This window comes from Mercenaria mercenaria, chromosome 18 (assembly GCF_021730395.1).
Source record: "Mercenaria mercenaria strain notata chromosome 18, MADL_Memer_1, whole genome shotgun sequence".
NCBI classification, from domain to species: Eukaryota; Metazoa; Mollusca; class Bivalvia; order Venerida; family Veneridae; genus Mercenaria; species Mercenaria mercenaria.
The window spans coordinates 16,371,799-16,398,000 of record NC_069378.1 but is presented as its reverse complement, the minus strand read 5'-3'; the positions used below and the strand labels follow the sequence as shown (position 1 = coordinate 16,398,000).

Sequence of the window (26,202 nt, the reverse complement as noted above, 5' to 3'; positions counted from 1 at the left end):
TGAAATGCGCTAGCGATTCATGTTTAATTTGCCGATCCTGTTCTAAGGAACTTTCTCCCTGACTATACACGGACGTCGTCAAAACAGCGGCACATTGTCACTGAGCAGCGTTGTCGTAATTTAAGCGCCTTTCCTTTTGCTGTTCATACAAAATGAACCTCAAAATTTTCAATGGAAAAGAATAGGGCGAATGTAAATACACGGAGATAAGGTAGGGTTATTTTAAATTGCTATACATTTGGAGACATGCCTCGTTTCAGATATAACACATTCATTCCTATTTTTACGCTGCAAAAGCTTTAAAACTAGCGAAGAAACAGGATTAATAATGATTACACATACAGGTGAATCAGCGTTTAATGATGCATTTCACACCCCCTACCTTACAACATAAACACAAAATTTATGGCATTCCGGGCCGTTTTAGAAATGTCAAAATTATTATTTACAGATATTTAAAGATACCGAATTTACGATGGTTTGTCACACAATAATACGCTCGGTGTAAAACGTGCATTCGTATTAACGACGTTCCCCGTTTCTTTGAAGTGGGTGTCATTTCAAAAGGTTCTGGTGAACGCTGAGTGTTGTAATCGATACAGTTCCGAATCAATGTGCAAATATAATAATATTGTCTTAAATATTTTCAATAATTTCATTTCTTTGGCGCAAATTGGTTTGTTACCGCGAGGCATATTCCTAATTTTCCGACCATCGACTATTGTGATATTGCCTAATGAGTTTCAGAGTAATCAATGACGTCACTTGGGTTTGTTTTACGATAGGAAGTACCCGGAGTGGTCAATTTTGTGCAGTGACTCGTCATTTTTAACTATATAAATTGTACAACATTTTTTTCATTCATACCGTTATGTAAAAGAAACAGTTTTATTCGAACTAAGGAAGAACGAACAATAGGACGCAGGTAAGCTTGTTCTTTATAAATGGTTTATTCAGCTGCTACTCTCTTCTGAACTCCGAAAATACTTTCCTTAAAGAGGGACATTCCTCCACATATGTGAACCTCGTTTTTTCTAAATTATAAAGTGTATGCGCTAGTTCGTAACTATAAATAAAAAAATGATATAAATGTTTTATAAATGTAATTTCGGGAGCTATAAGCAACATGGAGTGTGTGTGCTCTGTATAGTATGCAGAAAAACTCTCAAAAGGGTTAGTGGCATGACTAAAATCTGTTTTGAAATAGAAAAAAATAACTATAGTTATATATTTTTTATGAAAATAATTTATTACAATTTATGTTATATTTGATATAGATTGTTCACTTTAACGAAAAACAAATAATAAGAATGTTATATTCATTTGCCGGTTTGTCATTTCAATGAATTAACGGTTGATTAAAGGGAAACGCGGCTGCATTCAATTTAACTTTACTATATCAACCATAAAGCCGTTTATATACATTGTACAAAATATACGTTGAACTTATATTTCATAAATTCGGTAGATGTTCAAGTAAACCACCGTAATTTATATTCTTCGAATTACATGTAATCCATTACTTATTCTAAGTAAGGGCTAAGATAAGTATTTTGTAATTCTAATAGACCGCTGCTATGTGTTTTTGATGCCATTGCTTGGATATATATAAACATGTAAATAGTATAACTTATATACGGTGACTGATTTTAAATAATTTCGTCCTGTCTTTCCGTTCCCTTCACAATGAAAGTCGAAGAAATTGTCGTTGTCTGTTCTTTCGCTCCCGCTACAACGAAAGAACTTTTACAGTTTACATTGTTGTGTCGCCCCGGCCTAAAATGACTGAATTAGAAATCCAGCACGACAGAACGAAGGAACGAAGCTTATTATCTACACATACAATCAACTAAAAGACATTCCTATTACGCATACGGCTGGATCTGAAGACGACATATTGATACATCGTTCTGTGACATCCGCTTGCATAAGACTTACTTACAACTATTTTTGCAAGCCTATATTAAGCCTGGTTTTTGATGTAACAAATTAATGTTGTAAAATGTCAGATAGCGGTTAGCTCAGTTCGGTAGGGCATTTGCTTAGTTAAGCGAAGGTTCTGGTTCGAGTCCTGCCTCTGTTTTTATCTTTACATTCGAAAGTCGTCTGATGGTTCAAATAACAATAAAATCATTTGCGAAAACAAAAATAGCAATATTGGAAATCCAAAATATACAGAAGACGAATGTGAATGGGTCATCCTCAGAACTTCGTTTAGAAGATCAAGTACTTTAGTCAGATTGAAAGTGTCGTAATTTTGGAACGAAAAAGCAATAATAAACATATTTTCTAAATTGTTGCGGCGGGGTCGACAAAACGACACAACAATAAATCAGAACATGTTATTGTTGGAGTGAAACATCGATATTTTGCTAGGTATTGTTTTTGTTTCGTAGTCTCGTTCTGTCGCCTCACCACAAAAACAAAACGAGAGAAAAAAAGACAATTTCGGGAAGCTATTTCGGCATGTACGTAAGTTTCGTCGCGCAATGAAACAATGAAGAAAACAACGGAACAAACGAGTAAACAACAAAATATCGTTCTTTCGTTAGAACGGCAGGATGAAACTATAGCAGCAACCATCCATCGTACATAGGTCAAATGCGACAGTGGTTCAAATTAAGTTTTCAAAAAATAATCTGATATTCGACAATGGAAATCATATTTTATGTGTGAGACTGTTAGTATTTGTTTTAAAACAATACATAGAAAAGACACAATTTAATTGCCTGTATTAAAGTAATCATTGTAATTTTGATATATCCCCTTCTAAGAGATACTATAATCATTTCCTTTGGAAACGTTGAATATAATATTTGAACAATGCAAAATCTATTTCTAAAGGTTGACGGCAAAAATGTTGCAATTTGGTCATATGTACAATTGTAATTGAACACATATGTGTTGAAATAAACAAATTATGTAAAAGTTTTACGAAATAAATATTTCTATGTATGATTTTAACATTTGTCTTTAGCGAATACTGCAACTTTGATATACCTCTCTTCTTGGAATAAGGTCGGTTATTCGGTCAAAAATATCACTCAACGGGGTAGTCGAAAGAAATCCAAAGTGATTAAGCCATACAGCTCCGTTCTTAAGCATTTCGTGAAGACCGGATGTCTTAAGGCAACAAATCCAATATCTATATGTATTCTACCCTAAAAGAGAATGTTTTCATGTTTATATTCCAACAATATCGATGTGTATAGACATCGAATGTAAGGGCTTTATGTGTGGACAAAAATATTTTTAGAGGCGCAGTGCACCACCGGCTAGCATTTGTCAGAAAATACATGATTCCTAATTTTTGTTCTCATTGGTGGTTATTAGTACGGGAAAGAACTTTATGACAAGTAGTTAGATTAGGCGTATGGTATTTCAGTTTCTATATCACCATTAATTTTGATCTTGAAGTGCTCAAAGTCCTGGCGATGAAGCAATTGAAGGTTTACGTGCAGTATGAAAATAAAGAGAAACAACTAATTTTTTGTTTCCAAGCTTTGGGTTTCCTTGCTAAAATACACCCATTATTGCTTGTCCGTTTTTTTTTCTGCTTTGTACAGCTGTGAAATTCATTTTGTATCATTTTATTTAAATATATGTACCCATTCCGCTACCCACTCACCAACTTTCACTGTTCGCCGAAATTGAAAATAAGAAAACCAGCTTTTACCAGAAATGGACACTTATTGACTTTTTTCTCCTATCGTCAAGTGTTTTCAAAACTCCAAAAATATTTAACTTTCTGTCGAAACTAATGTAATTTATGTTGATTCGTATTGTTCTAAAAGCCCATTAATGTATTTCTTTAAACAGCTGGGTGGAATAAAAGTTATGTTCTGTTCTGTTATGTTCCCTATTTCTAATTGTTTTAATGAGACAATTATGAAAGTTATCTTTTCATATCCCTGGATTGAATTGTCAATTGCTGGTATATGTAGTAATGTAGATTAACATCATACAGCTTTAAGAATCCACCGGTTTTTAGTTTCTTCGACGTTAATTGGCGACAGGAACCATGTAAAAAATAAAATATTAAATATCGTAAATATATCATTATATTGTTTATAAAGGTAAGAACACCTACTTATGTGCTAATAATTTCTCATATTTGGGGAACCTCTAAAGTGAACGAACTTGTAATTTTAGTGGTTTTCACTATATTTCAATGTAAGTGATGGTGATCAGTACTGTTCAAACAAAATTGGAAGCAAGAAGATATTCAGATAGAATAAACAATTTTACATCAAATTGAAGAGGAGAAATATTGATGTATACTGTCATAACTGATAAAATATTCCCTATTGAAAATAGTTTCCCTACATGGTTTTATCAGTCGGAAAACCAATATTAATTCAAGGGGTGGGGGGGGGGGGGGCGGGGGCTGGGGTGGGGGCCAATTTCCTATGATATGCCGGTTCTGGGGATGTCGCATACTATTTCATCAATGGTATGAAATTTCTTTTTTTCGGCGTAGCTGTCTAAGTCAACTTTTGACCTATATAAAGAACCAATAAAAGTTGCAAATTCATAATTATTCAGCCAATGCTAACAGCGGGACTGGCATAATTAAGTGACTTCATGCACACTTTTAATCGGCTAAATTTAAATTAATACTGCTTTTCTGACACTTTTTCTACCAGAAAAAAGACGTCATATTTTCATTCAAATCAATCAATCAATCAATCAATCAATCAATCGATCATATGAATCACTTGCTTTATTAGTCTACTATAAGTTTAATCAAGAGTTGGAAATCAATCTGTACACTTCGGATTGAGCTCAGCACGACCGTCAACTACACTATACATAAATAGACGTCCCAAGATTCGTGTTCTAAAAACCAATCACCATTCTGGTAAAACTCCAGTATTTCGTGTATAAAGTTCCTGTCTACGGTAATCCTTTGTGCTTCTCCGATCAACGTCTTTAGAGACAGTACCTACTGTATCTATGTAATACTCTGTTGAAATGTAACGAAACTTTTTGTGAAACAGTATTCAAAATTGCACTCTTCTATAAAGCGTCATACTTTTGTCAAGAAGTAATGCATTTCTTATGTAAATAATGCGCGGGAGACTGACAGTTATTATGTATGATAGTGATTTTATTGCGAGATGTGTTCCTATCCTACCCCCGCTCTCCCCACCATCCCTCCCTAATCCCCTGCGACTGCATCTTTTGTCAAACAGCATATGACGCTAGATTTAGTGCACAGGCGTGCAGTAGAAGAAAAAACATGGGAATTATAAAATGTTGCAAAATGTGTCCGAAACATTTAGAAGCAGTGTCCGACAAATCAATTGCCCAGAGCCCGCGGGCTACCAGAAATTTTCGTCGGGCTACCAAAAAAATACTGGCGGAAGCCCGCCGGGCAACCATAAATTTGAAGAATCAGTAGCCCGGTCATTGTATATTTTACAAAAACTCCCTAACAAAATCATCATCATTTCTTCTGAAGAAAGGTGCAGTTAATGATTTACATATGGAAAAAACTAATTATTGTAAACACATTTCATCTTTAAAGCTAATTTTGAAAGAAAACAGAATGTTCAAGCAAAATTGCTATCTGCAATCCTCTTTTTTTTCAATTTTATTGTTGAAAAGAAAAATACAGTTAATTATGGTTCACATGTTGCTATAATCTTGGCATTGATATAGAATAACTTCAACAATTTTAAGAAGTCTTGATTCTATAACAAATACAAAAAAATGCATAGCGTTTTTTAATTAAAGCTATTTATCATTAACAGCGATTTGAATAGCCTCTTTCTGTGAAATGTTCGTTTTTTCTAATCATAACTGCGAATTCTAAAATTACCCCCACGCGCCGATATTTGCAGAAAGGTATTTTAACTGCCAGTCTCCCGCATATAGAGGTATTCAGTTCGCGCCTAAACCACGAGTCCTTGTAAAACGAAGCGGAAAAATTAGTTGATTACGATCCGCCTCAATGGAAGAAACAACGTTTTCCTTTTTCTTCCAGATTGCTTTAGAGTTAGCTGCCCTTGAAATATAACCACAAATTAATACGCTATAACAATGAAAAAATACAAAATCTATAAATGGATACCTTATCAATAAGTGTTCTTGTTATTAATAATAAAATAACGCGTTATGAAGTTATTCGCCATAATTTCTGGCATAAAACTGCATTTATTTTCGCTTTCAATGAACGTGATGATTATAAACGTGCGTTAACAAGGATGTAAATGTATTGTTAAAACACATTTTATCATTTTATTTGTGCGCGCTCTGTCACGAAACCCATCAACATTACAGCCCCGTAACGCATAATTAAAACAAGTCTGATATCGATGTAATATTCATTCTTAAATTGGTCCATTAACTATTACAGATTAAAGTGAACGATTTTGGAAAAAAGGTAGAAAAAAAATCATTTTGACAAAACAAATATACTGTTTCAATTTAAAGAAAACCTGTTGAAAAATGAAGGTTCTTCAATACACAAACATTATATACCTCTCTCTACAAACAGATAAATGAGTGAATGTCACAAGTAGAGGGACATTTGTGTGGAACTATTCTGAAATCGAACAGGCGGTTTTAAATACAGCATCTCACTATAATGTTTCTCAAATGACTTTCTACTAAATTTGTTCGAGTCGTCTCCACCCGGAGCGAGATTATTAGTCCCCTACTGGTTGAAAACCAGTTTCGGGGACTATAGGAATGCACTTTTCCGTCATTCCGTCCGTCCGTCCGTCTGTCCGTCCGTCCGTCCGTCCGCAATTTCGTGTCCGGTCCATAACTCTGTCATCCATGAAGAGATTTTAATATTACTTGGCACAAATGTTCCCCATGATGAGACGACGTGTCATGCGCAAAACCCGGACCCCTAGCTCAAAGGTCAATGTCACAATTGGAGGTCAAAGGTCAACAGGGCTTTTTTCCTGTCCGGTCCACAACTCTCCCATCCTTGAAGGGATTTTAGTATTACTTGGCACAAATGTTCCCCATGATGAGATGATGTGTCATGCGCAAATCCCGGACCCCTAGCTCAAAGGTCAAGGTCACAATTGGAGGTCAAAGGTCAACAGGGCTTTTTTCCTGTCCGGTCCATAACTCCCCCATCCATGAAGAGATTTTAATATTACTTGACACAAATGTTCCCCATGAGGAGACGACGTGTCATGCGCAAAACCTGGACCCCTAGCTTAAAGGTCAAGGTCACAATTGGAGGTCAAAGGTTAACAAGGCTTTTTTCCTGTCCGGTCCATAACTCTCCCATCTATGAAGGGATTTTAATATTACTTGGCAGAAATGTACCTCATAATAAGACGATGTGTCATGCACAACTTTCAGACCCCCAGCTCAAAGGTCAAGGTCACACTAAACAGTCAAATGTTAACATAGCATGAACAGGGTCTGTTTCGTGTCCGGTCCATAACTCTGACATTCATTAAGGGATTTTAATATCACTTAGCACAAGTGTTCCCCATGATGAGACGACGTGTCATGCGCAAATCCCGGACCCCTAGCTCAAAGGTCAAGGTCACAATTGGGGGTCAAAGGTCAACAGAGTTTTTTCCTGTCCCGTCCATAACTGTGCCATCCATGAAGGGATTTTAATATTACTTGGCACAAATGTTTCCCATGATGAGACGACGTGTCATGCGCAACACCCAGTACCCTAGCTTAAAGGTCAAGGTCACACTTTGAGATCAAAGGTCAAGAGGATTTTTTTCCTGTCCGGTCTATAACTTTGTCATGCAAAGCAGGATTTAGATATCAGTTGGCACAAATATTCCCCTGGATGAGACAACATGTCATGCGCAAGAACCAGGTCCCTAGGTCTAAGGTCAAGGTCATATTTAGAGGTCAAAGGTCAAATTCAAGAATGACTTTGTACGGAACATTTCTTCTTCATGCATGGAGGGATTTTGATGTAACTTGGAACAAATGTTCACCACCATGAGGCACCCTTGTTTTTAGAATTACGTCCCTTTGTTTTTACTATAAATAGATTTTATTGTAACTTTTTTATTACTGGCGGTAGAGAAAAATCGAGACCACTTTTCTGTGGTACAGCATGCATGTTACATCCAATTTTTAGGTGTATTTTGACCTATCTCTACCTGGTAAAGGGTTTCTTGTGGACTTATATTATATAGATTTTTTTTTGTTTAAAGATTAATTTCCCTTTGTTGTTACTATAAATAACTTACATGATAACATTTTTATAATCAGCCAAAAAATTCAATATGAAAACAACTGTGGGTTTTTATATATGCACATTTTAATCCAAGTGTGTTGTTATAACATATTGTATATGTAGTACAATATTGTTTATACATCATTGACAGATATCAGTACATTATGTTATACTGCAGTAGAGAAAATTAGGTGCCTTCCAGTAGGGGACTTTGTATTGCATGGCAATACTTCATTCACTTGTTTTCTCTGGATGAGAATATCAAGAAATGTCGTTTATTGGTTTATTGGAAGTCGGGACCCCCACCCACCCCACTCTCCTCCACCCCTGTCTGTTAAAAATGCATTTTTAAAACACGCTGAAATTGTTACAAAATGCGTTTTATGCGGATCGTCACCTATGCTCAATACATGTTAAAATACTAAAAATATTCGCTAAACTTAGGCAGGGGCGGAGGAGAATGGAGTGGGCGGGGGGGGCCCTCACCCCAATGGACTGTGATGGATGCTACTGGTCAAGATTTGTTTCATATGTATTTTAACTCAGACGATTGATTTAGAACTATCGTAACCATCTAAAGTTAAGATTTCTCGAGCACCCGACATATTATCGCTGGTGTAAAACATTCTATTTAGAACGCACGACATCTTATTTCGAGCGCTTGACATTGTTTCGCAACGCACGACATATCTTATGAAGACTGAAAGAAATGATCTAATCCAAAAAATGCGAATTAAAATGTTTCCTGAACTCACCACTGTAGGAAACAGTCAAATCCCCTAAAATAGTCCAAATTATCTAAACTGAAGTTGCAAAATTAATCATGCACGGGTCAAATTTGATCGTCAATTGTTGCGTGCAAAATTAAATGAAGAAAGCGACAATTTTCTTCATTATGAAACTTCTAATCGACATCCTGTATTGATAGATATCATCCTTTGAACTTCTAAATGAAACAAACAAATTATGGATACAATACGCCTAATTGAACAACGCTATGATCTCTTTGTTGCCGGGTATAAAATTCATAAATTTCGTTTCCTTTTGCTAATTGGCTTGCGAACATGGGAACAGGTCTGATATTGATCTCGGTTAAAAAGGAAAACTTGAATTTGTTTTTGTCTTTGCAGCTAATTATTGTACATTGAGGTAAACGAAAAACTGTACATAGAGGCAAAGAGCTATAAGGTAAAAGAAATAGTATATATTACTACAGTAGGACAGCGCAGAACATAACTTTCATTTTGTAGACTTGCGATTACGATCAATACATTAAGAAATTTCTTTTATAATACAATGGAAATATTGCATTATACACCTTTTGAATGGCTTGCCGGCCAACAGTCAAAACTTTTATTCGAGTTCCGAACTGGATGAATTCTGACTTTTAGTTTGGAACTATATCTAAAGCCCTTAACGGACACAATCAGCTTATTACAAGCTTTATGACCATTTTTTTTTCAAACAAATTTTCATAAAATAAACTTATTAATACTGAGTCACAGTATGATTTATTAGCTAAAATTACTTGAACAAAAAAAAAAAAAACAGAATAAGAAACAGTACACGCAATTAATTATTTATTTCAATCTATGACAAAACTGGTTATATTCACCCATCAATAGCCGATAAAAGATAACGATACGTGAAATAAGAAAAAGTGTTCTATTTTTATAACAGGACATAATAGTAGGATAAGTTCGCAGTTACAATAATATGTTTTGTTTTCACTTTCCGATTTTCCCAAGAACATTTTTCGAAATATTTGCTTTAATATAGATTTGCAATTAAATCAATTGCTATTAACCGGAAGTATAAATCAGCTCTAACTGGTTCCCCAAACTGTTCCAGCATTGTTTTGATGGAAAGATACCATCAACAGTTTGGCTTATCCAATAATATAATAGTTCTTTACGACCATTTACAATGTATAATGTTACGAATAAATTACAACATAATTTTACTTATTGTTACCATTTTGGGCTCTGTCTATTTAAAAGATGATTTACAAACGCAAAAGCACAAATTAGTGTCGTAGTTACGGAGCGTTTTCTGTAAGAAAACTTTAAAAATAGTTCTAAAATCATCTTGAAGGACTGTTATCTTGAGAATACAATGTCATGTAATACTCATTTTGAACCGCTGCGATTATGCCAAGGGAGGGATCAGGTGTGAGCATATTATGATTTAAAATATATAAGATTTCCTTTGAATTCAGAAATATCCTACAAGTCCAAAGTGTTATATAATAGCGCGAAAATGCAGACAATATTTTGTCTTTGGCCTTAATAAAGTCGCATGTTAGAGTACAAGTCTTCCTCCCCTGGCGGTATCTGTTTAATAATGAAAATGATGATGAAAACGCGATGGCACGATGGTACGATGATGAAAACGCGATATTACATCGACATTTCACCATCGTACCATCGCACCATCGCGATTTCATCATCGTGCCATCGCGTTTTCACCATCGTACCATCGTTGATTCATCATCGTGCCATCGCACCATCGCGTTTTCGTCATCGTACCATCGTACATCGCGGTTTAATATTAAATCAAAAGTCACGATTGTCTAAACGGAACACCGTGGTTTAAGGTAAGGGGAGGCCATTCTGTAGGAAATACACACAAGAGGAATCAGATAACAGTTGCTTTCACACAAATGGGGGGAAAATGCCTTTAAAACGTGGTAATATTAGTAGTTCATATGAAACGTTTAAATACACATTAGCGCCGGGGAAGGGTCCTTAGAGTCAAATAATACATGTTTTAGTCATAGCTGTTGTATTGGCAACGCTGATAATGACATTTCGAAAGAAACACATACATTATGAATAAGTTATAACGCAAACTAATTCGATGAGGATCATACTTTTTCCTCATAATACATGACTTTGAAAGTACATAGTTGCCCGATGGCAATAAAATGTATATAGTTACAAGAATATGAATGCATTCAGGGACACATCTATGCGGCATTAATCATAGGATTAAGTTTTAATTAAATATACTAGTATCATATCGTCCATTTGACAAGTTGATGTTGACTTAATTCGCATGTCAAGTAATACGATTTTCATAAAATCCTGTATCAGTACGCCTGCCTCCCGAGGTAATTCATTTATCGATGATTTTTTTTTATAAGTCCGCCAGATTTTCCGTCGGTTTTAAGTACACCGTAATTCATTTACTGCATATCGATACTTTGATGCAAATAAAAAAAAAAAAAAAAAAAAAAAAAAAAAGGAAAGCCAGTAAAGGTAGAGGTAGATGCTTATATGCCTATTTGCAAAAAAAAAAAAAAAAAAACAAAAAAACAACAGCAACATTTAGAGTGATAAAAAATGTATGCGATTTATTTCATATAAGTTATCATACCAAACAGATTCCCTGTATTTGATCACATTTCAGTTTTTCATTTTCTTACTTCTTCTGGCTATTCCTATCTAGCCGCGTCTGATTTCTGTCACGCTTTCGTTCCTGTCAAAACGAATGAAGCGCGACAAAACACGAAAGAACGGCACATGTCCACAAGTCGTTAACGGTGTTTTCAATTCGCTATTTCGTTTTATTACATGACTGTATAATTCAGTTGTTTCTCTGACTGGCTAAAAACGGTTCGAAAAGTAATGAGTACATGTCATATCAACTTATCTTGGGTTATAAATAGTACAAAAATAAAAATAGATCGAAGTAGGTGCTTGGAAAACCAATATCAACCTGATTTGGTCTAAATTTATATTTATTTCCTTATTTCTTTATTAAAGATACAATTGTAATAACAAGACTGACTATACATTTATTCATGTAATAAAACAATTATTGACTTTTTCATAGGTTGATAGCAGGATTTATCAACCCTCAGAAAGTTATATTCACCTCGCCAAATGTCACCTTCGCCTGAACAATTGAACGCTGAAATATAGAAATATAAGAAAAACTGTCTTCTCTTAGTGATGGCGATAGAGAGGCACAACGAAACACTGGGGAAGTTTGAACTTGAAAAGTATCTCCAAAAAGATGCAGTATAACGTCTCAAGACACTTTCCAAAGTTTGTATCTTTTGCATTTTATACGGAAAATGTATGAATCTATACATTTGTGGATGTATAAAAAATGAACAATTTTGTTTTTATCAGCTCGACTATTCGAAGGCTAGGTAATGCTAGTGTCCCGGTCTGAAAAGTTTTGTACGTAAGCTGATATCTTGGTATCCACAAATGGGAATTAACACGCATGTTCACTGTGATTAATCTGACATGCTCTGTACAGGTTCCATGACCCATATTGCATTTATACAAAATTATACCCAGTATCGAAAATAGTTCTCTTACCTTCTAGGCATACAGACACTAAATAGGAAAATGGCGCGAAAAAATGTAGTTGCATAATGGCGAATTGGTTTAAACATATGTATTCCTAACAGTATACATAATTATGTTTATATACTAACATTACAAGTCAATTGATGGAAAGGATTAGAACGAAAGACAAGTTCTACTCTTAAATGGACAGGTAAATAATTGTTTCGCAAAAGTACAGAGAAGCTTTAAATATGATAAATATGGGAATGTAGTCTAGTATATTATATAAAAAAAAACATAATGGCGAATTCAAATACTAGTAGTCCTTATTTTTTCCTTTGTAGAGCTATTTTCCTTATTTTCTTTGCATTTATCTTGCTGAAATCACATGACATATCTATGCTAGACATGTAGGTAGCGTTTTCATAATGGAATGATAACATTACAGAATTTGTCAAGGATACTTGGATCATACACCACCACTACACTTTGGAGGTCTCATTTTTTAGCTGATTTTGCAGTTTGTGTGTTTGACTGAAAATACTTCTTGCATCAAACATGACTCCAACTTTTCTTTCGATTTTTATTCAGCACTGACAATATTCTTCAAGAAAACGTAAGATACAGACATTTAAAATGGGTCCTGATGTGTGCTGCAGCCATTGGAAATATATCATTTTTTTATAGAATAAAAAAGAACAGCTATTACCTTCTACATGCATAATTGCTTAACCGATAATGCGCATGCGCGTAGCTTAATTAAATTTTAGTTATTGAACAGGTTTTTGCTGCCTACTACTATAAAATACGTACGAAGTTATTGCAAAATGTTTCGCCTGTTTTTCCATTATGTTGACAAATCTGCTGACAAAACACGCTCTTTAGTTAAATATATGACTTAATAACGCGCAACACAAGTCTTTGTCAGTAGGCGCTTTACCAGTTGTTGTTACAGAAACGCAATGTTCGAAATTTTGTAAAGTGCGCTCGTTCAAAGTTTAGAGTGATTTGATTTTTAAAAGAGAAATGAACGAAAAGTGTTAAGATTGATCAGGTGGAAATATTTTATACGTAAGTGAATTATTACGTAATTTGATAAAATTTTGACATATCTCACGGCAGGAAAAGTAATTGAAATCCGTCGGGATTACGGCATAGACGCACGGTACATATTAGATTTTAGAATTTTGAAAATACGATTTTAGTTGAATTTTCGTTTTCTCTTTGGTTGCATCTCTTGGTGCTATTCTAGCACATTCGAAGAACTTTAACCGAAACTAATGATATTTTAAAGATTTTTAGAATAATAAATGTAAGACGATAATTTGACAGTATATTAAATGCATGAATAGACATTGATAGCTTAAAAAAGGAAAAGGAAAGTTTACTTCATTTCACTTGAGTATCAAATTTGGAGTACTACCAATTCATCAGGTAAAAATATTAATTAGTTTCATAGTACGGAAGCAACAAAAAAAAAAAAAAAAATGCGGGAAATATTCGCAATGCATGAATGTTTTTGCCTTAATTATAATTTTGTGTGTGGTGGTTTTGTTTTATTTCGGAAAAAATGTATTAATTGTCAGTCATAAAGCTGTAAGGCTGAAAATTTAATTTCTTTGACAATTTATGTAGAAGAAAAACAGTAGTTTAATGAATTTTTGTTTTTATTCAGACAGAAAAACGTGCTACAAATGCATAGATCAACTTGAGAATATTGTTGACCAAGGCGGAGTCGAGGCCGACAGTATTTCTCCAAAATGTTTACAATATAACTGATCCACATAAAGCAGTGTTATATATTTTTCTATTTTACTGTAAAAATAAAAAAGACAATACGAACTAGTTTTGCGCTTAATTCACAAATTAACTGAAGAAAAATCAAGTAGTTCCAGTCTGTTAAATACTTAAAGAGAATTCCTATAGTTTTTTTCCTTTCATAGAATTTTTTAAAATTCACATATATGATAGGAAAATTTGTGCTGAAAACTATGAACAAATAAAAACAATAGGTCACCAGGCTTGTTTTTGTGAAAAATTGTTTTGAACACACCCACTGTTGCTGAAACTGTGAGCGATTTTTCAACATTTTCATAATTTTTTGCTTTTTTATAAATATCAACCAAAATATACATCCAGGCAACACAATACGGTTTTTTCTTTTTACAGATTTTATTATATACTTATTTGATATCGTAGTCATATTTGTAATACTCTATCCTTACAATAATGGGTACAAATGAAAAAAAAAAATTGTTTCATATTTACTTTTGTGAACTTTTTTCAATGAAAAATACCCATAGTGAAGAATATTTTTTTTGAATTTTGAAAAAACTCTTTCATAGAATTTTTTCTTTTTCTTCTTGTGTATAGATAATTGTATTGTGAGCATAAAAATGGCTAAAAATGTATGGGTCACCAGGCTAAATTTTATGTTAAGACCGCTAGAATACAACACCTGTTCGACGGGAATGGCGCGAACGTGGCCTAATTGATTACATGTATGTCTGCTAAAAGTTAAAAAAAAAGTTTTAAAAATTCTTAATTCTTTCTATAATTGAATACTAAATAATCTGAAAGGTGACATTGTCTTATCAGTACTAAGTCAATTATCTTACATTATATGAACAACACTGTCTTTGTACTAAAATGCGATGTGAAAACACAACCACAAAAATAGCAATATACCTGTCAGGCATGATACTTGTCAATACAACATAAACCAGTATCAACATTTGATTACTGATATAACTTATCAAAAATGTTATTTCATTCAAAATTCCTCATATTTAAGATTGTCGGTAACATGTTTCAACAAATGTTGACTTCAGTTCAGTTTTCCATAGAAAGTGTCGGCTGCGCAGAAAGATGCGCATAAAAAACTATAGGAATTCCCTTTAAGACATTCAGTGTTAATATTGTTTGCAATCCGCGATAAAACGCGTTACAGTACTTTAAAACGTATTTTATATCTAGAATCAGACGTACTCATAAAAAATGTAATTTTAAAGAAAATTCATTTCTTTTTACAAAACTAATCCATTATTTTAGACAATCGCTTATGATTATACGATATAAAAATTATGCAAAATTACTAAATAACTACTGAAGTCTTTTAAGAAAGCTGAATAATTTCGATATTGTGTAAAAGTTATTTTGTTTCTATGATTCAAGTGTTAAAGGTCCATTACTAAGGGAATGTGAGTTGGCAATTTTTTTCATAGCCAGTGCATAGACTTCTGCAAGACACTAAATAATGAAGATTGGCAGGTCAAAATTTACAGAAGGTCTTTGGAACTCAAAGAAATGTATGTGTATTATGTTGAAATTTCAATGAATCGACAGAATGACCCCCAGGTCTTTTTAACTTTCTTCATACTTCATAGAAAAATAAGTGTACATATACTGCGATTTATTTCGAATTTTTACATACCAACTTTCATTTTCCAATAAAATGAAATAGTTTCTGTGCTTTTTAAAAGAAATTAAAATGTTCACTTTCCTTAGTATTGGACCTTTCAATGCGAATTACAAACCTGTGGTTAGCAGCCAGCAAAGCGGGCGACACATTGCGACTACTTAATGCATTCTTAAGGAAATTCGGCCCGTATTGGCGCTCGGAAATTTCCGTACAATTACGTAATCTCCGATTTTACTTCGGTATTCTTCGGCCATTAATGAAACTCAAACATGACTTTCCGTACCTGCCGGGAAATGCCGAGATCGTAAACGGAGATTATGGAATCAAACGTAAGTTATCGAACGCATTACGAACACTCTACCTTATCATGACCAGGTTAAAATAAGACCTAAATTTAGTTTCGGAGCTTAGCTGAGTAGCTGCTTAAAGAAAATGTCTGCCTAATACAGGATGCCGCTGAAACAGGTGTCTCATTCCAATGACAAGTTATGGATAAAGAAAAACGGGAAAAAGTTCCTGTTTCATTGACAAAATTACATCAAACATTTAAAATAAATTTTAATCATAGCAATGATTCCTGTACGGAATAAAAATTCTGTCAAATAGTATAACTTAAAATCTAATATGATTGGCCTACACACACACCTTGGCTTAACGTAACGACAAATATATTGCTACTATGTTTGTTTTATCTTTCACTACAGTAAGATGCGTGTTTTATTATTTAGTTTATACTAATAGGTGTAAGCAGCTTCAAGCTTATTGGAACCACTCTAGAGTCCGCTTCCTGGAAAAACCAGTACTGGTGTCATATAAGAAGTCATGATCGTGATCCCAATGGGTCTCGATCCCACGCGGCCGAAACATGTCCACTAGACCACCGCTCCCCTTGTGTTTTATTATTTAAAACGTTGTGAATCAGTTTCTGGCTAAGGATCTCTCATCGTGTTAGAGCGCCTTAACTATATACAATTCTTACTGATTGACCTGCCGGTCAGTAGTCAAAACTATTGCCCGAGGTCCGAAAACCCGAAGGCAGATAGTTTTGACTATTCAGATCCATTCAGTAAGAGTTTTGTTACATGACATCATAAATATAATTACATAATACTTTTCTTTACGTTTTGACTTTAGACTAACAAAATTTATTGTTGAACAATAGTCTGGTCAATAGTACAAACTATGGACCGGAAATTTATATAAGGAATCATGTTGTAATGTAATATACGCTTATAGAACGACTTACCAGTTAATAGTTTTGACTACTGATCAGCAAGCTAGCAATTCAGTAATTGTTAAAATACGTGGCATCAGAAATAAACTTCCATAGATTTTTCTTCAAGTTTTGTCTTAAACCTAAGACAATTTAGTGTTCACCGGTCAACAACACAAGCTATCGACCGGCGATTTATATAAGGCGTGGTGTAATAATATTTCTTATATAGAACAAATGAAGGTTCTGACAATTCTTTAACCTTACTGAAGTTATCACGATCGAAGAAAATGCATCGAGCATGCTTAAAGTACGAGGGAAACATTTGAAATCAATCTTACGAATAAAAAAAACATGAACATTCTCTTGTAGAACTACTCTAGTCCTATCCTTCTAGCACGGGAGATAACTTACAAATGAGAAAGTTATGAGCATTTAAATATTTGATCAAAAATGGCGGCTATTTAGTTTCCATGGCGGATTTATTAAATCTATCGATACATATTTGAACTTTATCTACTTATTTTTTTGTAAAATAATTTCTGTACTTTTTCCACATATAATGAAAGAAATTACATTGTTTTACATCTTACACTAAAAAAAACATAGGAAATTAATCTATTTAACTTGAAAGACCATTTGCTAAATAAAGAATTCTGCAATGTGTAAAAGACGCCATAAAGACACTGCGGCTGCCTCCAACCATTTTCTAGAATTTCAAACTGCCATATCTTTTACAATAGTGGTCTGATTTTAAAATTTCTTTCAGCGTTATGAAAGGCTTGAGAATGACTTTCATATAAAGTTAACTTATATTGTCAGGCATTCCGTGCCCTTTAATACAATATGTTAAACAATGTTGAATACAACATGTAAATCCATTCTTTGTGACAGTCTATATTTTCTTTGCGCAACTTAATGTATCTTTTTATATGTATTATACAATTACTGAATGCATAACTCGCCGGTCAGTTGTCGAAACTATTGCCCGAGGTCCAAGGGTTTAATAGTTTTGACAACTGACCGGCAAACCATAAAATAAATATTGTATTACATGACATGATAAATGAGAAATGAATTTCAGTTAGTTTTCTACCAACCAGATATGGTGTTGAACTTATGACCGGTCATGAAATACAAGCATGGACCGTCGATTTTAATAAGGAGATATATGAGCCGTGCCATGGGAAAACAAACATAGTGGCTTTGCGACCAGTATGGATCCAGACCAGCCTGCGCATCCGCGCATTCTGGTCAGGATCCATGCTGTTCGCTATTAGTTTGTCTAATTCCATTAGGCTTTGAAAGCAAACAGCATGGATCCTGACTAGACTGTGCGGATGCGCAGGCTGGTCTGGATCCATGCTGGTCGCAAACCCACTATGTTGGTTTTCCCATGGCACGGCTCATGTATTGAGATTTTGTTCCTAAGCGATAATTAAATCTTTAAAGGATGATTTTCAAATGTAAATGCAAAGTAAAGTAAAAAAGGGACAACTTTAAAATAGACTTGGTTAATATATAAAAAATACGAATGGCAATAACTTCGTTTGATTATATTAGGATAAATTACCCGCATCAAAGACTAGATTCTATACTATTCAAGTGTAACTCTGATTAGATACTCACAGGTTACAAGAGGAATTGAAATTAAGATAACTGTATATATCAAATCTATATGAATGTCTTTAACGCCCTTTTATGTAGATAAAAAAAAAACTCCTCAAAAATAAAATGCATGTTAGAATTAGAATTTCTGGGAAATTGCCTTCATTATTGCATAACAAGATGAAATGAGCCGCACCATGAGAAAACCAACTTAGTGTATTTGCGGCCAGCATGGATCCAGGCCAGCCTGCGCATCATAGCACTTTTTACTGTACATATACCAGTATATGAAGCGCCTCTACTTGTATATGCAGTGCTTATACGTGTATATGATGCGCTTAACACTGTATATATGGGGTGTTTTCATCAGTATGTGTGGTGTTTTTAACTTTATATGCGGTCCTTTCAAATGTATATGCAATGCTTTCATCTGATTGTGCGGTATATTTAACTTTGTATGCGATCGTTTCAACTGTTTATGTGGTGCTTTCAACTTTATATGCGTTGCCTTTATCTGAATAATGCTGTGCATTTAAGTATAATTATGTATTCTGTACTTTTAACTATATGCGGATTTAACTGTATACAGGGTGCTCTTATCTGTATATACGGTGATTTTCATTTTATAAGTTTTCCTTTTGACTTTATATGTGATGCTTTAAACTACATATGCTGTGCTTTTAACTTTTTATGATATGCTTTCTACTGCATACGTGATACTTTCAACTGTATATGGATTAGTTTTACATTTTCATGCGTAAGTCGGTGGTCTAGTGGTAACACGCTTGACTGTCAATCCAGAGGTCCGGGGTTCGAATCCCGGTCCAGGCACTGGAAATTTCTGAGATGCTCTTGAGTGTCTCCCACCTAACTTGAGGCCTGTACTGGTTCTTCCAAGGAAAGATAACTTTGCGTGTATCGGTGCTATACACCGGGCACGTTAAAGAACCAGACTGTCTATTCGCAAAGAGCTAGGCTAAGTTAGCCGGTCACGTCTGTATCTAAAACATTCTCTCTGTCTGTTCTGGGGGCTTTATCTCAATCTGTCCCTCTGGTCAGATCGCTCTGTGTCTGTACTAGTAGAGGATGAATTTCGCGCCCTGTGTGGCTGCGTTTGCTATATGTAAAGCGCCTTTGAACGTGTTTATCACGTGTTTATCATGAAAAGGGCGTTATATAAATCTGGTATAATTATAATAATGCGGTAGTTTCAGCTGCACATGCGGTGATTTCAGCTTTATATGTGGTGCTTTAATGTGTATGCGGTGCTTTTAACGATATATGCGATTGTTTCACCTTTCGTTGGTCCTCTTTACATTATGTGCAGTGATTCGATTTTCATATCCGGTACTTTCAACTTTTTTGCGGTGATTTCAAGTACATGTGCAGTGCAAACATCATTATGGTTAAACAATATTATGAGATCCAGTTTATTACGAAAAATAACGAGCATCGCCGAAAATACCCTGTCGAAAATTGGGTCTAAATTCAACCCCCCCCCCCCCCCCCCCCCCCCCCCCCCCCACACACACACACATACACACACATACACCAAAAGAAATTTAAGCGTTTTCAGCCATTTGTCACCATTTTACATAATTAAGAATAGATTAATGGCCTTTTCATTCATTTTCGAGGACTTCAGCTAACAATACATGTGCTGGACACCACTAAATTCGGCTGTTCTTTATTTCATATAAAATCCACTTACTTTATAACGGTTTTTCGACAATTTCTAGCATATAAGATTTTCAGAGACTTATATTCCCATAAAGAACTATATCGCTACTTTAGAAAAACAAAAAGAAAAGGGGTTGTTAACTTTTATATAAGAAAACTACAGTTCGTTAAATACAACTCGCTGAATTAACTCCTTTTCGCTTCTTTCAATGACATTAAATTCTTACGCCGCCATTTTTACCTAGCATGCGATAGGAACATGCCGATTTCAATAGAATGCTGAGTGATACATACTGAATCGCGGTAGAGTAAAAGAAAACACGATGCTATTGAGAAAGGGCACGAGGAAAGGGAGAAAAATTAGCACTATTTATATTTGGACTACTTGTGACTTACATTTGATTTGGTAGTGATCTGCCTGTAGAAGAGGCAGAATGCCCTTGAATAATATCCTATGTCGGATGTTTTCGACAATACTCGTTAACTTTCGTAATATTCCGATCTCATAATGTAGTTTGCACATAATGCTTTTTGCAACGCATATAAAGTTGAAAGCACCGGATATAAATATAAAGGTACAGCATATACAATTAAACGAACCGTATATACAGTTGAAAGCACCACATATACAACACAATGCGCCACATATAAAGTTAAAATCGCCGCATGTAAATTCAAAAGAAATGCACATACATTTGCAGGTACCTCATTATACAGATGAAAGTTAAAACACCGCACATAAAGTAATTCCGATACAAAGTTCTAAGCACAGCATATGTAGTTGAAAGCATTACATATACAATTTAAACCACACATATACAATTGAATGCACCACATATACAGTAGAAAGAACTGCATATAAAGTTAAAAAGACCACAAATGCAGATGGAATCACCGGGCATCACATATATATAGTACAGTTGAAATAACCATATATACACCATATATAGCTAAAATCACCGCATATACAGATGGAAGCACCGCCTATACAATGTTAAGCTCTTTATATACAGTATTAACATTGTATAATATCATATGGGCGGAGGCATTTCATATACCGGTATAATTATGTACAGCATAAAGTGCTATATCAACATCAGAAGACAGCTATGGCGTTCCATATGAAAACATGCACTGTTTGAAGCACTGGCACGAGACCAGAAAGAAAATGCCTCTGTAGATGTTATACCCTACCCCTAGGTTTTCTGTAAGAACCATGGTCATGAACGGGAAAATATACTAACCCATTTCAGTCGCGCATTTCATACCTAAAACACGCAGTTCGGTAAATGTGTACTATGGATATTAAACAAATGGTAATTTATCTTCCATTATGTACCGGTCACATTTCTTCAATACTTCTTATCTTAGAAAAACAACGCGTAATCTAAAGGTTTTTCAATGTTATTCAAAAAACTTGCTTGAACTTCTCTGGTGAACTTCCGGTCTAGATTACAAAACCATTCTGATTGGCTGATGTGAAAATGTATGTCAGTCGTCATTTTACTACACGCGTACCCTAAAATGTGTATACGCAGCATAAATGTGCAAAATGAATTTAATAAACAGAACTGATGTATACCACTGTATGATTTCAAATTCAAAATCATATGCAAGATGAATCCCATTCATCATTTCGAGTTTTATTGTAAAATTGTGGATAATTTGCATTCTGTTTATGTTTGTTTACATTTCGCCTAACATGTGCACACTCTTCTATATCGGATGTTCATTAGGGAAGTTCACGCAAGATTTTTCTGTAACGTGGACGAAAGCATAAAATAAGTGGTACATCTCTGCAATATGGAATATTGAGACTATGTGACTGGTACGCGATGAAAGATGTACCCATAAACCGAACTGCACGTATTAGGTGGGAAATGTACGATTGAATTGGGTTAGTTCACTTTCCCGTTCATGACCATGATTCTTATAGAATACCTAGGGGTAGGGTATAACATGTACAGAGGCATTTTCTTTCTGGTCTGGTGCCAGTGGTTTGAATGAGATGAAAAGTACTTAATCACCTAATAGTACAAAAAGTTTTAGCAGATTTGTCTCCTTTTTTCCAAATATTTTACCAAGGCTCGTTTATTACTTTTTCAGAAACTGATCCAGACTGTAAAATATGATGCAGTTAACTACCCATATATCTTTTAGTTTCAAAAGAATCCGTAAATTTATCAAACTATTTACTCAAGCGTTTTTTTTTTTTGTAAATTCGTGTCGCTAATTATTTCGCGAATTTACAGTCAATAGCGCTATTCGAGTTATTGAGTTTTCGCGCACTGTATCCTGATGCGGTTTAATATTTACACCAAATTCAAAATTTGTTCGAATTCTTTTATTACATCATAACGTAAATATATACAGTTTCTTTTTATATATAGATATATTTATGTAATTATATCGACAATATATATATATATATGTATTGCCCAACATAAATATCATAAATACCATACATATGCACCTATTTTAAAGTTTGCGAGGAACCATTCGCAAGTATTAGCGAAAATAGAGTTATCTCGGATATTACCCAATTAGTTAAAACTTAAATTCCTCCCACAGACGTCGTTTGATCGTAAATCACAAAGTGAAGACGATCCCAGCTTCCTGATGGCTTCATACAATAGTTCACTATCAACTTAATTAGACATTCTAACAGTGCTATATTGTTTGCGCGAATTTGTTTTACAAACCAATTAATAGGACCGTTAACATTATTTATTTTCCCCGAGTGTCTTCCAGGATGGTGGGAAAAACTTGCGTAATCTTATTTATAATAGTTAAAGAGAAAGCACATTTCGTTTTTTTAACAGAGGAGAAATAAATGTGTACGTAATAGTACATTACTTGCCACTAGATTTGAAGAGGTACATTCAATATTGCCCGCTCAAATATGTAATTTACTTGATAGTGACGTGGCTATATTCTGTAACATCCCGTTATCTTCCGTTTAAGAACTTTTAAGAACTACTCTGAAGGCTTTGTCTTGTCGATATAATTCTGAGCTATTGGTTTACTTATTTAGGGACCAATAACGAGTGATTGTTTATAAATTGTTTCCTCGCTGAGCTTACAGACCAACTGAAAGGAGTTACCAAAATGTTTTTGTTTCAAAATATGGTGTTTATCGCTTTAAATATACTTCCATTAGTCTCGCTTTTATATTGCTTATGGCGTCATTAATGATTATATCATGGAAGAGACAGAGGGTCGATAAAAAAAGTTAGTTTCTTATACTTTGTAAACACAACGTATCTTTTCATACACATGTGCTCAACATATGATATTTTCTTATGTAAAGGCATACTATGCCAAATACTTAATAAAAACAAAAATAACTAATACACAATATCTATGTGAGTATAAAACATATATGAGCCGCGGAATGAGAAAACCAACATAGTGAGTTATATTGATTTGGACTGGGGGTGGGGGAGGAAGTGGGGGGGGGGGGGGGGGAAGACAGTTCAGACAGCATGAAGGTAATTCTATGCATTCTTTCAATACCAGTAAAAGAATTATTCAGACAGAACTATTCTCTATCTGTTTCTGTGATGGTTTTGTGATTGATTAATCACATAAATTATATGTAAATGATAAAAATGCGTACATTGCGGAAAAAAATAAAACCACCTGATATATATATATTCATGCGATTTACGTGTAATTTATCGTCATTAATTTGGGAAAAAAAATACAGAAGCTTTTTTACTAATTCCAATAGGTTTATGTTCTCGGTCCTTCATATAAACCCCATATTTTCTTTCACATATTTCAGTCCAATAGACGACAAACAAACTCTCAAGACATTATTTAATTGTCTTTTCTCTTTTTCAGAAGCTACAAAATGAGTACGACAATGAAATTGTTGCAAGAAGTGGTCACATGTCTAACAGTGTTGACAATTTTCTGCGCATGCGTAATGGCATTCCCGTCATCTTCATTCAACACAGGCACAAGAAATGGTGAATTAGAAACTCTACTAGAAGAATTAAGGAAAGAACTTAGCATCAACGCAAAACCAAATAGCATGAGAAATGAATTATCTTTGCCTAATTCAAGATTTTCAGTGAGCCAAGTTAAAGATAACCCTCACTTCGGTACACTTGAGAACTATCCAACTTCAGAAGTAAGAGCACATCCACTTCTGTCGGTTCTATTGTCAAAGAATGGCAATTCTAACACGTTTGACGTGAATAAACGCCAAGGCTCGTGGGACTATGATTATGGTTTGGGCGGTGGACGATTTGGTAAACGTGCGTTTGGTGATTACTCTCTAGGTGGAGGTAGATTTGGTCGTGATGTGAGTCGCGCGCAAGGAATGGAAGCAGAAGAAATGTTAGACTTTGAAGATCCTATTTCAGACTAGATTGATAAACGTACATAAACATTTAAAAAACATTGGAGGGATGCTTTTTTACATATTGCTTGAGTAACGACTGACATATCATGGGAGACGAACACGGTATAAAGAAACGTATAGTTTTATTAGAAATGATTTCAGATGTTTATGAGGAAATAGAGAATAATGATTTTGGAAAAAAAATAGCTAAAAATTGATATAATAAAAATAGTGATAAAAAATATGGTGTTTAATGAAATAAAGGAAAACTTTGACTTTATAATATACTTACACCTTATTTTCTTCATTATGTCGACTGTCTAGAGAAAATCTCTTTAAAGCATTAATTTTAAAAACACATACAATTTCGTACTATGTATGAGTTTTACATATGTATTTATGTATAAAGGGAATCGAAATAATGAAAATGGCGCGTAAATGTTTCTTACTTCCATCCGTTTAGCACAATGTTACAACAGTCTGATCCAACAGAGATGCGATTGCTCTCCGGATATTATCGATGTTTCTCATTTTCAGATCTGGTGTAGTCGTTCTGCGCATGTCACAAAATCATTATCTTCAGAGCGCACGGCAAAAATACGCAAAAATGTGCATGTCCGCACGCATTTAGGGTTAATATGTATTATATACTGACTAAAGGTTAGGGTTAGGATTACCATGGTTACAAAATATATACATTAAATACACTAGTCATACAAATCGCTTTAATCCGGTATATATAGTACAGGCGCACCAGATCTGTTTTTAGTCACAGTCTGGATATACTTGCTATATACATCTTATTATGAGCGGGACTTTGTCAGTCACTTTCAGACAACCGGTCAGAGATGATGTGGTATGTAGGAATGTTTTGTAACTGCTATGTATAAATCAAACTGCACATATTAGGTCTTGAACTCAATGCAAATAGTCTGAAACTGGACAAACCAGACAACCAATCGTTTATAACATTTCAGATAATACAAAATACCTACCTATCATTTAAAAGGTACTGCTTAAATCATACCTACATGTATTTGTTACTGTCTATATTTTTGTTTAGTTCAAGTCTATCGACACTCAAGTTTCTAGTTTAAATGTTCGAAAAAGGCGCAGATGCCGTTCCGGAAATGAGAAGGTTATTGTTTCAGGCATGGGTGCTCAAGGGTGTCAGTTGCGCAGTAGCACGTTGGACTACAATGCCAGCGGCCTGGATTCGATTCCCGGTCGCGGCTGATATCCTAACTAGTGTTCAGTGCAGGGTGATTTTCTTAAATTGATACCGCTTCCAGCAGTTCCAGGTGGGGACTTTCGTCGACTACCCATGTTACACAAGAAATTGTAGCTTTACTTTTTTTTACCCGGTTACAGCCATCGATCTTATGCAGGTTATATATAGATGAAAAACATTACCACTCAAGGAGATGCAAACAGGGCTTGAACCCA

General features: G+C 34.6%; 1 protein-coding gene across 4 annotated transcripts; it reads left to right on the top strand.

The window, feature by feature from the left end:
• The first annotated feature begins 770 nt into the window (after positions 1–770).
• LOC123538455 (uncharacterized) lies at positions 771–25,035 on the top strand. 4 transcript variants are annotated; one of them, XM_045322572.2, is made up of 2 exons: positions 771–925; positions 24,252–25,035. In XM_045322572.2, exon 2 carries the CDS (start codon positions 24,262–24,264, stop codon positions 24,781–24,783), a length of 522 nt encoding a protein of 173 aa, XP_045178507.1. In that variant the 5' UTR covers positions 771–925; positions 24,252–24,261; the 3' UTR covers positions 24,784–25,035. The 4 variants fall into 4 exon arrangements, with proteins under 4 accessions (XP_045178507.1, XP_045178506.1, XP_045178504.1 ...); XM_045322571.2 differs by lacking the exon at positions 771–925 and adding an exon at positions 13,306–13,648; XM_045322569.2 differs by lacking the exon at positions 771–925 and adding an exon at positions 13,307–13,554.
• The last annotated feature ends 1,167 nt before the right edge of the window (positions 25,036–26,202 follow it).